This window comes from Embiotoca jacksoni, unplaced genomic scaffold, assembly GCF_022577435.1.
Source record: "Embiotoca jacksoni isolate LCO1_2020_lvr unplaced genomic scaffold, fEmbJac1.0.p SCAF_10, whole genome shotgun sequence".
NCBI classification, from domain to species: Eukaryota; Metazoa; Chordata; class Actinopteri; family Embiotocidae; genus Embiotoca; species Embiotoca jacksoni.
Genome location: NW_027185230.1, coordinates 7,959,902 through 7,975,005, shown reverse-complemented (window position 1 = coordinate 7,975,005; position 15,104 = coordinate 7,959,902). Strand labels below are relative to the sequence as shown.

The following is a 15,104-nucleotide window of genomic DNA, read 5'->3' as shown; positions in this document are numbered from 1 at the left end:
GGTTTTATTACATTTTTGTCTGTCTGTGTTTCCTGCAGGTGTCTGGGCCACCAAACTGGGCGAAATGGCCGGGGTCAAGGTTCCTCTCATCGCAATGCATCACGCCTATGTGGTGACAGAGAGAATTGAAGGCATACAGGTAGGACCGCCTCCTTTGAGTGGAATTTTCCTGAGGGCTTTACAGTCTGAAAATAATAGAAGAATCCTCAGGAGGAGCAACTGAGTTAACATTTCCTCTTCCAAGATTTATGGATAATCAATATGACAAAATGATACATTGATCCAAGATGACATCATGCAACTTCACGGGGTTGCTACACAGTGAGAACCTGAGCCGCATGATCTCCTCACCATCATCGGCATACCTTTCTCTTGAACTTTATAGTATGGTGGCTGGAAACATTTAATGTTTATATTTTATTCTTTTGCTTGTTTTGTCACTTTTGGGCCATTGTAACCTGAAAGAAAAGGCTTACCTGTGCAGCAGAGTTGTATCTGAAAATTCTTATATTATTGTCAATAAAAGACAACAGAAGAAGGAAAATGCTGTTCATTATAATAGAAATATTTCAGTTTTGTTGTTGTTTGATTCTGTGGCTCACCTGTATTAAGCTTGTATGGCCAACAGGGGGCACTGTGACCAAACAGATTCCAGCCTGTAAAGGTCTAGTGTTAGAATGAATCCTGTATGCTTGTTCTGTAAGAGAAAAAGGGACATGAATTAGTTTGTGTTAATTTTGCTGATACATGGGAGCACTAGTGAGGCCTCTGTTTGCATATGCTCTATAACACATGTCTGACATGTGCATGTGTTCACTGTAAGTCTGATTGTGAGTCTTGTGCATGTTAGATTTAGTGTACACATGCATGACTGTGCTCATCCTCTTGAGGCTGGTGGTTTTAGGCAGGCTGTCAGAGCTGCCCTGTGTTATGTAGTTTAAGAGGAGCTTAACCAGCATTACTGCTACATCATGCACACAGACATCAGCCCACACACAAAATGACACACTGGCACGCTTGGATGTCATCAGGAAATCTGTTCCCACCAGAGTGTGCAACTTGTCAGGTCAAACATTTCACGCTGAATGTGTGTCTGTGTGTGTGACAAGTTGGTCTTTATCCCAGGAGGCTGAGGTGGCTTTAAATTTATAATAATACCAGTTGTGCTGTTAGTAAATGTGTGTTTTTATCTGTGTGAGTGCATGAAGGACAGGAAGGAGTGTAGTGCGGTGTTCAGTATTGATCACATGGAGTGAGCTGCCAAACTGTGCTCAGTGCAGAAGAGAGAAGAAAGGAGCAGTTTGGCTTTTGTTATTCGTAGTGTGCCGTTTTTAAAATGTCAGCTTGTTCACTGGTATTTTGGTTTTGTACCCGGAAAACCAATTGACTTCGGAAAGAAAAAGCCCTCATGACAGTCTGAATACAGATGAGACAACATATTCAAAGTGTAACTATTCATTAAACACTCCTGCAAGAATATTTACTGGCACACAAGTGGATGAATGCATCTCGCAGTTTTTTGAAACAAAATTTCATGGCATGTCAGTAGCTGCGATGTGACACATAAAGAAATGCTATGGTTAGTTAAGGTACGTCATGGTATGTGCAACTGGTGCTGTTAAGATTTGAATGGTTGTTATGTCTCATACTTGTGGTCCCTGTTCTTATGTAAATTACCAAAAGCACTGAATATATACAAATATGTATAGAGGAGAGGAAAAACTTCCCTTTTTAAACATAGGCTATACAGCATTGTGATTTCCTTTTTGTTTCAGCTAATTTGCCCCATCTTTATAATGGGATTAGTTTTAGTTCCTCGCTTTAAAACAGTTTATGCTGAAATCAAATGTTGTTAAATTAACATAAAAAAGAGGAGGCTTTTTTTTAAAAAATAATTTTGAAACCATTTTAGTCTCCTATCAGGTAAAACTACCAATCATTTGTTGGTACAGCTTCAATTATAATATGCAAATACACATTTTCATTGTGAGGGAATATTTCTCTTAGCTGCCAGTCATTAACTTTTTAGATACAAATTGAGACTCCAGCAACTTGCATTGTGCAACTGGTCAATTTAAAGGTCAAACAATTAATTGATAGATGACAAAAATAACAATTAAAACACTTTACATGAAATTTCCTTATCTGGTTGTCTGCCGCAGTGTCATGTGTGCTGACTAATTCACGCTTTGATTGCTGAATCTTCCACTTTAATCTTTGCAGAACATGCCAAATGTCAGGGACCATGATGCATCAGTGTACCTGCGCCTCCAAGGTGATGCCCTTTCTGTGGGTGGCTATGAACAAAACCCCATCTTCTGGGATGAGGTAAACTCCAAACTTATTTAATGATTAACCATCTCACTCTCTGTCTGTATCTCTGACACTGAAACCTTGCATGTTGACTGTCTGTGTTCCCGAGTGAGTGCCATGACGTAACGTCTTTCTTCTTTGACAAAACTAAATCAAAAGCATCAGTTAGGAAGCTAAATACAGTTTCATCCTGTTTATACACTTCTCATTCTCCGTGTCATTTTGACCTCCTCTTTTATTTAATCTCTTTTTCTTTCCATCGTCTTCATTACTTGCTGCTGTATTGGCTTCGAGGTCAAACTGTATTCATAACAGCGCTCCTAAAACTCTGTGGGCTCACTAAATTCTTCCACAGTGGTGAAAGGAAGTGAGCAGATCTTTTATTGAAGTAAAAATACCAATATCAAGATTTAAAATCGTTATAGTTAAGCCTTGCTTAAGTATATGTGCACAAGTATTATCAGCAAAATGTAAGAAAAACTTTGACATTTAGGGAAATATACTTATTTGCTTTCTTGCCAAGAACTACAACATGTCTGTAACCAAGAGACAGCTGCCTATTGGTATATGTAGACTGGACAGAGGGGGAAATGAATGCCGAAATACATCGACCAGCACTTCAAAAACTCACTGAGCAGCTCGCTCACTTTATAACATTACTGTATATCTTTTTTGTTTAGCTGACACAATAACTGAAGAGTAAAAAGCCAAGGTTTCTTGTTGCCCCTCTGTTTTTGCACTGAGCTTACTGATTCTAGCTTTGTATTAGAATTCAAACATGAGAGTGATATCAACTATCTACTCTAACTCTCTGCAAGGAAGCGATGAAGCGTTGAACAGTTTCTATAAAGAATGAAGGAGACTCAGGATGCGTTTGTGTAATCTCAGTTTGAAGACTGGAAGGAGAGGGAAACAGCCAACCCAGCTCTGTCCAAAGGTAAAATAAAAATACCATATACCTCCCATAAAGCTGACTTATTTATCCAATGGATCTTGTTTGTGTAACTTCCACATTAAGAGAAATTAAAACATTTCAATTTGTGGTTTTAGGTGGAGACTTTGGACGTGTAGACACAAGAGATAATGAAAGCCAATGAGCTTATTTCTAAAAATTTCAGACTTTTCTTAAAGTATCAAAAGTAATATTAGTCATTATAAAGAAAAAGTATCAAACTGTTTACTCGACATACTGCATCTTAGGTTGCATTAAAGCAAGGCAGTTAAACTGAATAGAAAGAAAACACATGACTGACAGGATCCAATGGATTCAGTGTCAATTTGTGTGAACGTACACGAAACTAACATTTATTCGTGTGGAAAACTACTATTCAGCTCCAACACTGAAACTTCCACATCAGCTTGTGAAAAAATGATCTTAAACACTAGTACGTCTGAAAGGTTTGTTTCTTCAGTCAATAGTTATGAAACGCAGGGAAGTTATCAAACTTTGTTGTCATCCATCATGCGTCTCTTCCACGTGTTACTGGCACACTAGATATTTCATTTCCAATAGGTAGGTTGATGAGCATAACGAGGGTACCCTGCTCCAACGGGGATACATTCATTTGATTTTAATGACCCAGTACTTTCAGCACCACCCACCACAAAACTTGTTTGTTTTTTTAAGCTTCGCTAGTGGGTAGATCTCTTTTGCTGGAACATAAAGTATTTCTGTAAAAGAATGAAATTGCAAGAGGCTGTAAAGACCAATTATTTAATACTATAAAAACACTATAAAAAGTAATCAAACAGGCGGTCGTTCCATGCAGACACAGAGTCTTTAAAGGTGGGGTGAATTTGGACATTGATCTTTTTTGAAAGCTTTTGAACTGACCGGTGGTCTTTGTCTTAATGGACATGTACCTCTCTCAAGGACATGTGTCATAGCAGTTTGTTAAAGAGACTGTCAGGTTTGGTGGCATGACCCTACTTACAAGATTTCACTCCTTTTACCTGTTTAATGTATTCATTTATTCCTTTAAGTCTCTGGTCTTACAAAGCAATTTAAACCTAGTCCAATACTATTCACAAGTAAATGAAAGGCATTAACATTCTTTTTGCAGGATATTGACTATATCTTCTTGCCTGTCAGTCTGACTTTCTGTCCTTCTGTCTGGCTGCCTGGCTGTCTACAGACTCCTCAGTGGTTTTACATTTTAGAGCCTGTCTTTGTTCAGAAACAGCTTCTTTTGTTCTCGCTCTGCAGCCGAGCGTTGCTTTGATGTCTTGAGGCGGATGGAGGAAGAAAGAGGAGATACAGAAAGGAGAATTAGTAGGGAGATGGAGAGAATAGAAGATGCCTAGTGAGTGAAGATGAGCGGGATTGATGGCTTGGGAGGGATTGGGAAAAGTGTGGTGTCAAGGACAAAGAGCGCTGCTCCTCAGATACTCTAGTTGAGTGTCAGTATCCGGTAATAACGCTGAAGTCTTTCTTCACATGAAAGTGACTATCAACAGCTCGCACATCCTTGTGACATTCAAGTCTTAATCAAAACTGAAAGTGTCGCAACTGAAGCTAATTGTAAAGCTACAGGAACTCCTTCCACTTTGCCCCTCAGCACTTCTGTCAAACTGCAGACCTCTAACTGAAATAATCACTTGCTCTCAACAAAAATATAAGCACTTTTGTTTTCTCTCTCATTTTTTATGAGTTGAAGTAAAAGATCTAAGACTGTCCAGTGTGGCACATCATGATGCTGATTAAACAGCATGATTATTGCGTAGGTTTGCATTGGACTGGTCACAGTAAAAGGCCACTCTAAAATGTGCAGTTTTTAACAGTATTAGGCACAATTTCACATATGACTTCAGAATGATCTCAGAAAACCAGTCAGTATCTGATGTGATCACCATTCGCCTCATGCAGTGCGACACATCTCCTTCACATAGAGTTGATCTGGTTGTTAATTGTGGCCTGTACAATGCTGGTCCACTCCTCTTCAGTGACTGAGCGACGTTGCTGGATATTTTATGGAACTGGAACGCGCTTTCGTACATACACCGATCCAGAGCATCCCAAACATGCTCAATGGGTGACAATGACAACAATGACTAGGGAATATGCAGGCCATGCAAGAAATTAAACGTTTTCAGCCTCCAGGAGTTCTGCGCAGATCCTTGCAACATGGGGCAGTGCATTATCATGCAGCAACTTGAGGTGATGACGACAGATAAATGTCATGACAATAAGCCTCACTGAACCATATGTGAAACTGTGTCTGATATTGTAAAAAACAACACAAAATCAAGATTTAACTATACATTTTAGATAGGCCTTTTATTGTGACCAGTCCAAGGCACACATTTGCAATAATCATGCTGTTTAATCAGCATCTATATGTGCCACAACTGTCCGGTGGATGGATTATCTTGGCAAAGATGAAGTGCTTGCTAACATGGATTTGAACAAATTTGGAAATCAAATTTTTGAGAAATAAATGATAATAAATAAAGAATGTCTTCGATGTTTTGCATCTAAAATGAGAGTAAAAACAAAAGAGTATTGTTTATATTTTTGTTCAGTGTCTATTTCACATTCCAGTTTGATTTGTTAAGTAGGTCTGCTGTGAATCAAACACAGCCAGCCGCTGACAGATAGAGTAATGTTTTTTTTTTTTTTAAGGAATTATTAATTTTATTACATTATTAGGGAGCGAAGATGGAGAAGAGTCAGGTTTGAGTGCAGGAGTGATCGGATGGCTGCCAGAATATAGAGAGAAATACGTGACTGGTAAAACTGCTGCACAGAGCACAAGCTGGTGTGCTGTACTTTTCAATTTTGAGTGCCCTGAGTCAGCCAGATTAGTGTAGGAGGGGAGAATTTTAAGGCAAGGCGGTCTTTGCTGCTGGGCATGAGTTGTAGGAACTAAGGGTTGACTTTTGGTTCAGCTGACAAGGAGGGAGTTGCAGAAGTCCAGATGGGAGCAAATTACAGCTTGGACAAAGAACTGAGAGGGAATTGCTTGATTTAACATGTGTTTCCGTAGTGAGAGTCAATTCAACAAATGCTACAGGATGTGTTGTGGCTACAGTGAACTGTTGGCTGTCTGTAGTCAGATTGACTGAAATCACAGTATTCTTGTCACCAGTAATGATGAAGAAAAAGGAAAAAGAGCACCTCGATCTTATTGACATTGGCTTTGAGGTGGTGCACCAATATCAAATAGCCAACAGTCCACTAAAGTGGTGCAGTATAATAATGTGGAAAATTACTACTGTAGAAGTTGGATTAGAGACAAGAGCAATAAGTTAGTGAGTTAGAAACAGGAAACTGGTGCAGTCTGAGAAAGAAATACAATAATAAAAACACAACATTGCTGAAACAAGCACAAATTTCCCCCTCAGTTTTTGTCATTGCATGTGCTCCTTGTTTATGATGAAGATCAGTATGTTCCTCAAACCGAATACAGAATTTATGAGGGAACTTAAAATCACTGAAAATTACTTTGAAAGTATCTGTTTGATCGAATGTGTAAAAACAGAGGGGAAAAAAAAAAAAAAAAAAAAATCCCAATATGTATCTGTTTTTAAGAATTACACTAATTACATTAAGTAAGTGAGTCATGTATTCCTACTGTTTGTGTTTTCTTTCCCAGGTGTCTGATAAGTTTGCCTTCAGCCTGTTTGACCTGGACTGGGATGTATTCATGCAACATATTGAGGGTGCTATCAACAGAGTTCCTGTTCTGGAGCAGACTGGCATCAAGTCCACTGTCTGTGGACCAGGTATACAAACACACAGACACACACACAGTTATGTTTACTTGCGTCAAGAGGCTTTGTATTTATTCCGGTCATTTTCTTAACCAATTCTAAATCGGCTGTAAGTATGAATGTGAGCGTGAATGGTTGTCTATCCTTATGTGTGGCCCTGTGATGGACTGGTGACCTGTCCAGGGTGAACCCCTCCTTTGCCCGAAGTCAGCTAGGACAGGCTCCGCCCCTCTGAAACTCTGTTTAGGATAAAGCAGATATAAATAATGGATGAATTTCCTTAACCATAACCATTACTTAATCCTAACTGTTACCTGAACCTTAAACCAAGTCCACAGACTACAAATATATTATTTACAATATAGAGACTGGAATTTTGAAGCAGGTCCCCATAATGTGACTGTGTAAACAGATTTATGTCCCCACAACATGAGTAATACAACACACACACACACACACACACACACACACACACACACACACACACACACACACACACACACACACACACACACACTACCTCCATTGGGGGGGTTTCATTGATGTAATGCATATCCTAGCTCTTTACCCTAACCTTAACCATCACAACGAAGTGCCTAACTGTAATCCTGACCCTCATCCTAACATTAACCTAATTCTAACCTTAATTCTAAAACCAAGTTTTAATCTTTAAAAAGCAAGCGCTTCCCTCTGGGGACCTCACTTTTTGTCCCCACTGTAACACATGTCCCCATGGGTTGGTGTGTATTCAGGTTTAAGTCTACACTGGGAAACAAGAATGTGCAGCAAACATACGTACATGTGCACGCATGCACGCATGCACGCACGCACGCACGCACGCACGCACCCCAGTTCCACAGCTGACCCGGGACAGCAAACCTGACGAGTGGGACTGGGATATCTGATACGCAGGAATGACCCAGAGGCAGGACAATGCCGAGTCGTGATTTTACAGATGCAAACCTTTAGTAAATCAGGCCCTATGTTTCATGTTTGTATAGGAGATGGTTTGATTAGCTCAAGCCTGACTTCCAGTGCAGGCAATATCACGTTGCTAAGCTGGGTGAGTGAGCAGGTCTGTAGCTGCGCTGCCGTGTGGTTTCAGTGTCGAATTGGATTTTTCATCATCATGGTGTGATGCATCTGTTTGGAGAGGCTGGATGATTTTGTGAGGTGAGACAAATGGTACCTGAAACATGGTTTTATACAACAATGCACACATGCATGAACAGGTGACTTGAGAAAGACAGAAAACAGAGAAATAGAAATAAAACGGAAAGAAACAGCAAAGTATTAACAAATAAATTATATATTATAGACATTAATAGTGGTATAAAGAGAAAAAGAAAAATAGATGACATAATTAAAGGAGGAGATGTGAAATGAAGAAATTGTCAAAAGTTAAGATGGACATTGCAGACTAAAGTTGAAGATTCACTGTGTTTTCTTTTGGCATATTTAGCAGGGGTTGTTGCTAATCAATGCATTCACATGCGTAACAAACCCGTGTGTCTGTGTGCTTGTGGGATAATGTGTGTATTGCAGCCTGAGTGAGAGACCTCAGAGCTTCATATCATTCTGTTAAGGTCATTGGGATAATTATAGTATTTGTATATTTATGAACCTGCTGGACTTCCTCTCTGTTACATGGGGCTTCAGTTGTGTTACAGGCGGTGCAAACTGGATTATTTTTAAACTCTTGTGGAACAAAAAACCTGCTAACATTACTCCCAAAGGATAGAACATCACAGTAGAACTTGGTTTTGACAGTCTGACCCTGGAGGATAAATTCACAGCGCACAACCCCGTGAAGAAAGAAAACCTAGCTGATATGATGCATCGTCTTGAGTCTTGAACAGTGACATTCTGCTCCTTTTGAAACGTGAATGCCACTCAAAACACCTCGCCTGGCTCAGTGCTTCAGTGCAGTAGGCTTTCTGAGGCATTTCAAACATCTCCGTTGATGATGTCCCAACTTTGACACAAATTTTGACGCGTGCTCTCTGCTTTAGTTTCAGGTCCGTAAAGAAATTGTACCACTGCTCACAAACACATGTAAAACAGGTGCTGATAATATGTACTATCCCACAAAATGTAATGTTAAGTCCATTATTCAGTATAAAAACCATAGACTGTATATAAAAGTGGACGCAGCTTCTGAGTTGGAAAAATGAGGCCAATGCATAAGTCAACACATTTTTTTCCACAGGTTCTTATAGTGTCATTTTCTAAAGTCACTTCTTATTTTCAGTTTTCTAGTGGTCCATCTGAAACTAAACCCATCATTCATTAGATATTAGGCTTCAAATAGCGGCATGTTTGGGAGTGTGTGTCTGATTGACAGGCCTGTGGTGCCTTCTATGTTCTTCTCTTTAATTAATTTAATTACATTTTTTTTAATTCATCACACCTTTTTCAAAGCTGCCTTTAAACAACTTAAAAGTCTCCAAAACCACACATCATTTCTTCGTTGTTTTTTTTAACACCTTGAAACAGAAAAGGAGACATTGTTTTAAAAAACAGCCAACCTAACTTTACAGTTAAGCACTATTTACTGACCACAAACATGAGCTTGGCTTCAGTGCTGGACACAGCTCTTCAGAGGCCTCGAACTCAGAGCGGGACTCCTCCAACAAACCTTGATGACAGTAGACTTACCATTTTTCTCATGACAGCAGGCCAGCATAAAACACACATAATATAAATCAGACATATTTTAAATTCAAACTAGTCTTTTGGTCGACGCTAATTGCCTCCCCGCACAGCCATAACTTATGCCAAACTAACACATCCTGTTTTCATCAATATGGCGGCAAATTGTGTATCATAAGATGCTTAGATAGTAAATATTTCAGCCCTCAGACTGTTGATGCTATGGAGCTTTAGTAATTGAAGTGTAATTAAAAAATTTCACATTGCTATACCCATTATTTGTTATTGACCAAAAAAAGATAGATATGTTATATATGATGTGATATTTATGATGTATATAATAGCTATCAACAAATGGCTACCAATCACTTATACCACAGTAAAGTAAGAAAGAAAAGACATGAACAAAATATTATGAATGTCGTTGGATCTGTTCCACAAAATAAAGTATAATATAAAACCTCGTTGGTGGGTTACATTGCATTTGTTGCCACTTTTATCTCCAAAGTCGCTCTCTGTTTGTGTTTTCAGAGTCCTTCACAGCAGACCATAAACCGCTGATGGGAGAAGCCCCAGAGGTCAGAGGTTTCTTCCTCGGCTGCGGCTTCAACAGCGCTGGTATGTTCTGTGTTAATGGAAAGATGGTGGAAAAAACAGAGACAGAGATCTAAAGATTAACCTGAAAGAGAGGGATATAAAGAGGAGTGCATGAGAAGGACAGAGCTTCATAAACTTTAGCTAAAACAAATGATGCACATCACTGAGCATTGTATATGTTCAAGTACATTGTAGTGTAGAGCTTTTCCTTGAGGACTTTGTGAAATGAATGAGGTAGAAAGGTCAAAGATATATTCTTAGGAAGTAAATGGCATAATAAACAGGAGGAAGAGGAGCGAGGCGAAATGGCCGAAGAATGTTTTTCCTAGTCTTTGACCCAGCCTTCACCAATCTCTGTGGATGCTCTCAAGGCACAAATGAATAATGGAGTGGTTTTCATTTTTAAGAGTCCATAGAGAACACAAATACATGCACAAACAACCCGAGTCACTCCATTACTTCACTCAAAGATGAGCTTACCTCTGACATTAGAGAGAGGGGACTCTGAGCATCTCAGCTGACTGAAAAACAGAGACACAGTGGGGGTGTAAAGGGTAAAGTAATCACCACAAGCTTCAATAGACAGTTAGAGAAAAGCTTATATTTCCTGCATAAGAGCAGAAGATAACAGAGTTCAGCGCTGGAGTTGTTCTGGCAAAAGCTCGGGAAGTGCAGCGAGGTGGAGTCCTGACGAGTGGGCATGTAGTGCTCTCAACACGCATAACATACAGAGCTTCCATCTGTCTTTTTAACCTCAGAAGTGTGGTTGGATTCTTGCAAATTGATGACTGGTCCTTGCTGTTCATGAGCACCTCCTCCCTTGCACTCTTCTTTTCCAACCACTTGTCCATGAAACTGCTCTGTTCATCAGTCTGATTGTTGTATCCTGTGAGCCATCGTCAGGTTAATGCTCCTGTCCCTGATCCGCACAGTTCTTTTATAAATTTATACAGCTATTATTTCATAATAAAATTAACAGAAAAACAATTGCCAATAAGTTATATAATTTAGTCAAAGTTTATGTAATTTATCAGGCAAAAAAGCCAACTATTCACTGGCTCCAGCCTTTCTCTGTTATGTAATCACTGTAAATTGAATATCTTTGAGTTTGGGGTTATTGGTCAGACAAAACAAGCAATTGAAGGCATCACTCTGGACTTTTGGAAATTGCAATGGGATCATTTTTACAATTTTCTTTCAGTTATTGACAAAAAAAAAAAAAAAAAAATCTAAGAAGTGGATAAACATTAAAAAAAAAAATAGCAGAGGTTGACAGTGATGCACAGCCCTTTTTCAACTCAAATTTGTATTTTTTTTTCCACATGTCAAGCAAATATAAACAGAACATTCCTATCTGAATGGAGGTGGATAAAATGTTCATGTCTGTATTTTAAATTGTCATGCTGCGATCAAGCTAATTGGAATCGGTCCAGCATATCTGATTTCACACCTGGTAAATGGTGACTGATAATGAATGTTTTTCCACTGGCCGTGCATGGCAAGGATGGTCTGCATCCACTTGCCCGACACACACGAAGTAAACACTGGTTGGTCATGTCCACTTTTCCCCATGTTGTCCTTTACCCAGTCACTCTGCATCTGTCACTCTTTCTTCCTCTGTCTCGGTGTCCCTCTGGTAAGGAAACAGCCTTCTGTCAATTTCACATTTTCACTCACACAGCTCGGGTTCAGAGCAGAACAAAAGAGGGGGGATAATTCAAAAACCACAGGGTCAAAGTCAATTCACAATAAAAAAAAACAAAAAAACAAAAAAAAAAACACAAACTATCAGTGAATGCTCAAAACTTTTTCAGCCTCCGTATTTGCTGGATCTAATTTTGGTTTTCAAGTAATCACTGAGTCTGTTGACAGGTAGAAGTTGCATTTGTTGCCTGGCAACCTTAGCTTACTTAGTCCTGTGTCAAAACCTTCATGCAGAATACTTAACTTCAGTGCACTTATTTATTGTGTTGGCTATTATGGTTCACAGTATTGTTAAATTGAAGGTGAATAAATGTCGAAACCTCAAAGCTGCTGGATTTCAGTGACAATTGCACCAAGTCAGGATTTTCTTTAAATTTAAATCCAAAAAACATTTAAAAAGAATAGTTTTGGGGGAAAATATGGTTCTTTCTCTTGTTAAATGAGGAAATTAATACCACCAATGTTTGTACAGTAAATATGAAGGTACAACTAGCCACCAGTTAGCTTAGCTTAGCATAAAGAGTGGAAACAGATATAACAAGCTGGTGCCAATGAATGAGCTTTGGAGGTTTTGGCTGGTGGATTTCCATCCTCTGCATCTGGCTTCATATTCCCTCATAGACATGCGAGTGGTATCAATCTAAGTCTTGGCAAGAGAGGCAAGAAGCGTGTGTTTCTCAAAATGTCATTCCTTTAAAGTGTAGAGCTGGACATGTTTTGCCCAGCTGAAGACAAAAGACTGGAGGCAGGCGGCTCTGCTCAGAGTTAAAAAAAAAAAAGCCTGCTATGGCCTGAAGCAGATTTATTTACATAAGGTATCTTGTTTGTCTCCTGCATGACATAATAATAGCTTGGGATGCTGCACATGAGTGCAAAGCAAACAGATTAACTGTTGTAGAAACAATGTTTTAAAGCAAGTCATCTTTGTAAATGCTGATAGTTATATGTTTAAACTTTATTTTTTCGTATTTATTTATTCAACAACAACAACAGTATGCATTAATTAACACTGCTGTAAATAGCTAGAGTTAACTAGGAGGGGAAAAAAAAGCTAATTTTCATCTGTAGTCCCTGGCCAAATGGTACAATAGGCTTCCTAAATTTAAAAGCAAAAAAACAGACCAACCAACAAACAAACAAAAAAAAAAGACTATAAATAAAATCAGTTATTAAAGATATGTAGGTGTGAAGATTGGTTGCACTAATCTTAACAATTCCAGACTCTAGCTCCACCCTTAACATACAGACATTGTTTTCCGAAGTGGTCAGTTTTTAACCAAATTAACTGCTTTTACTGGATGTCGACACTAAATATTTTTTACCTACAAATAATGCTTACTCCTCTACTTCAGTAGAGAAGGATAAATACAGTTGTGTATGCTCTCTCCATGTTTAAAATCCTCTTTTCCTAGCAGCATCACTGTAAATGTCAGAAGAGAGGAAGAATCTGAGAGCGATGCAACAGAGAGGGGAGGGGATGATACATATTGACATTGTAAATATTTGCAAAGCGTAAATGAACAGCAATAGAGAAAGACACATGTAGTGAGGAAGGAAAAAGGGAAGTACAAAGGTGTAGAGGGGGGTGATGACAAGATGAGTGGAAGCACAAGCATGAGGGTTTACTCGCAAATACACACACATCAGTGCGGTTAGCTGGGGTGACATTTATCAGTACCACCTCGCCTTGTTGGTTGTCTACACATTGTCCTGAGAGAACTTCATCATACTCCTGCTCTTACGCTCCTCCCTTTTATCTGGCTATCCATCCGTCCGTCCGTCCGTCCGTCCGTCCATCCATCCGTCCGTCCATCCATCCATCCATCCGTCCATCCATCCATCCATCCATCCATCCATCCATCCATCCATCCATCCATCCATCCATCCATCCATCCGTCCATCCATCCATCCGTCCAGCCATCCATCCGTCCAGCCATCCATCCATCCATCCATCCGTCCAGCCATTCAAATGTCCACCCAGGCTCGGAGTGACAGTGCCTGCAGATGAGGGAAGTGCTGAGAGATGCAAGGGAGAGGGAACGCTCAGAGAAATAGGGAAGGAGGGATGTACGGACACACTGGTTGTGCTGCAGCATATCGATGTTGTGCATCTCATGCAAGAGTGTGCATATGTGCACACAACACACACACACACACACACACACACACACACACACACACACACACACTATAAGCAAATTACCAGCAACGCAACACGAGCAGGGGGTTGCTGAAAGGGCTTAGCTCATTAACCCTGCAGTTTTGGGACTAGCTGGATAAAACATTATATTGCCAGTGTTTGTTTGTTGGTTGGCTGCAGATGATGAGGTCACAATGCTCTGGGGCTCCTGTGAGCAAGGGTCAAATGATGGAACAAAGGTCAAAACAGTCCTTTGCAGTTCGTATGATATATAGAGGACAAAAACTGCTCTGTTGTATTCTTTCTCTTCTCTTTCTTTCTCTTCAAATTAATGAAACTTTCTTCACACAGGTAATAGGCAGGTGAAAGCGGAAGAGAGCTCCTGTTTCTTGTTAACATTCTCCACTTTTGTTTCCCCATCTGGGGCCTCGTTTATTACCGTTGCTTACGCACAAAACAGGGCCTGAAACAGGCGTAGCCACTCCCCACGCAAAAGTCGAGATTTATAAAAACAAATTTGACGGTAAATAGTGCGCGTCTGTAAGCAAACTCTGACACATCCTTACGCATGTTCTGGAGACGGGAAAATTGGCGACACAGACGGCGAGGTGGTGAATTGAAGCCAAATTGTAGAAATTAAATGTGACAGACAACTTGATACGTATAATGAAGCCTCTCACACATTTAATTTCCCTTCATATCAGATCTTATTTGGACATGGGTCCACTTTATCATTAACATTCTAACCAGCAGGGTGATTTTTGTCCGTGACCTATTATTATTCCATAAGCAACTTTGAACTGTAGCTGATTGAAGCAAATCTATATCTCACATTTAATTCCGCTCATTATATCTTACGCACCGTCACTCAAACGCGTTCCTTTTCACAGCATTTACATTGCAAACTAATCATCTTCCTTTGTAAAAATCCAAGATAACATCAAACAGCATTAGATTGAAGAACTGCAGAACAGAGCGTCTGTTT

At 39.6% G+C, this 15,104-nt stretch overlaps 1 protein-coding gene across 2 annotated transcripts in view; it reads left to right on the top strand.

Moving 5' to 3' along the window:
- Nucleotides 1-15,104, top strand: part of sardh (sarcosine dehydrogenase) — a 47,118-nt gene that overhangs the window by 8,525 nt on the left and 23,489 nt on the right. For both annotated transcript variants that reach the window (XM_069163611.1, XM_069163603.1), the window contains exons 7-10: nt 39-139; nt 2,224-2,328; nt 6,909-7,038; nt 10,210-10,296. In XM_069163611.1, the coding sequence (XP_069019712.1) occupies nt 39-139; nt 2,224-2,328; nt 6,909-7,038; nt 10,210-10,296 (423 nt within the window). The remainder of the gene's footprint in view (nt 1-38; nt 140-2,223; nt 2,329-6,908; nt 7,039-10,209; nt 10,297-15,104) is intronic.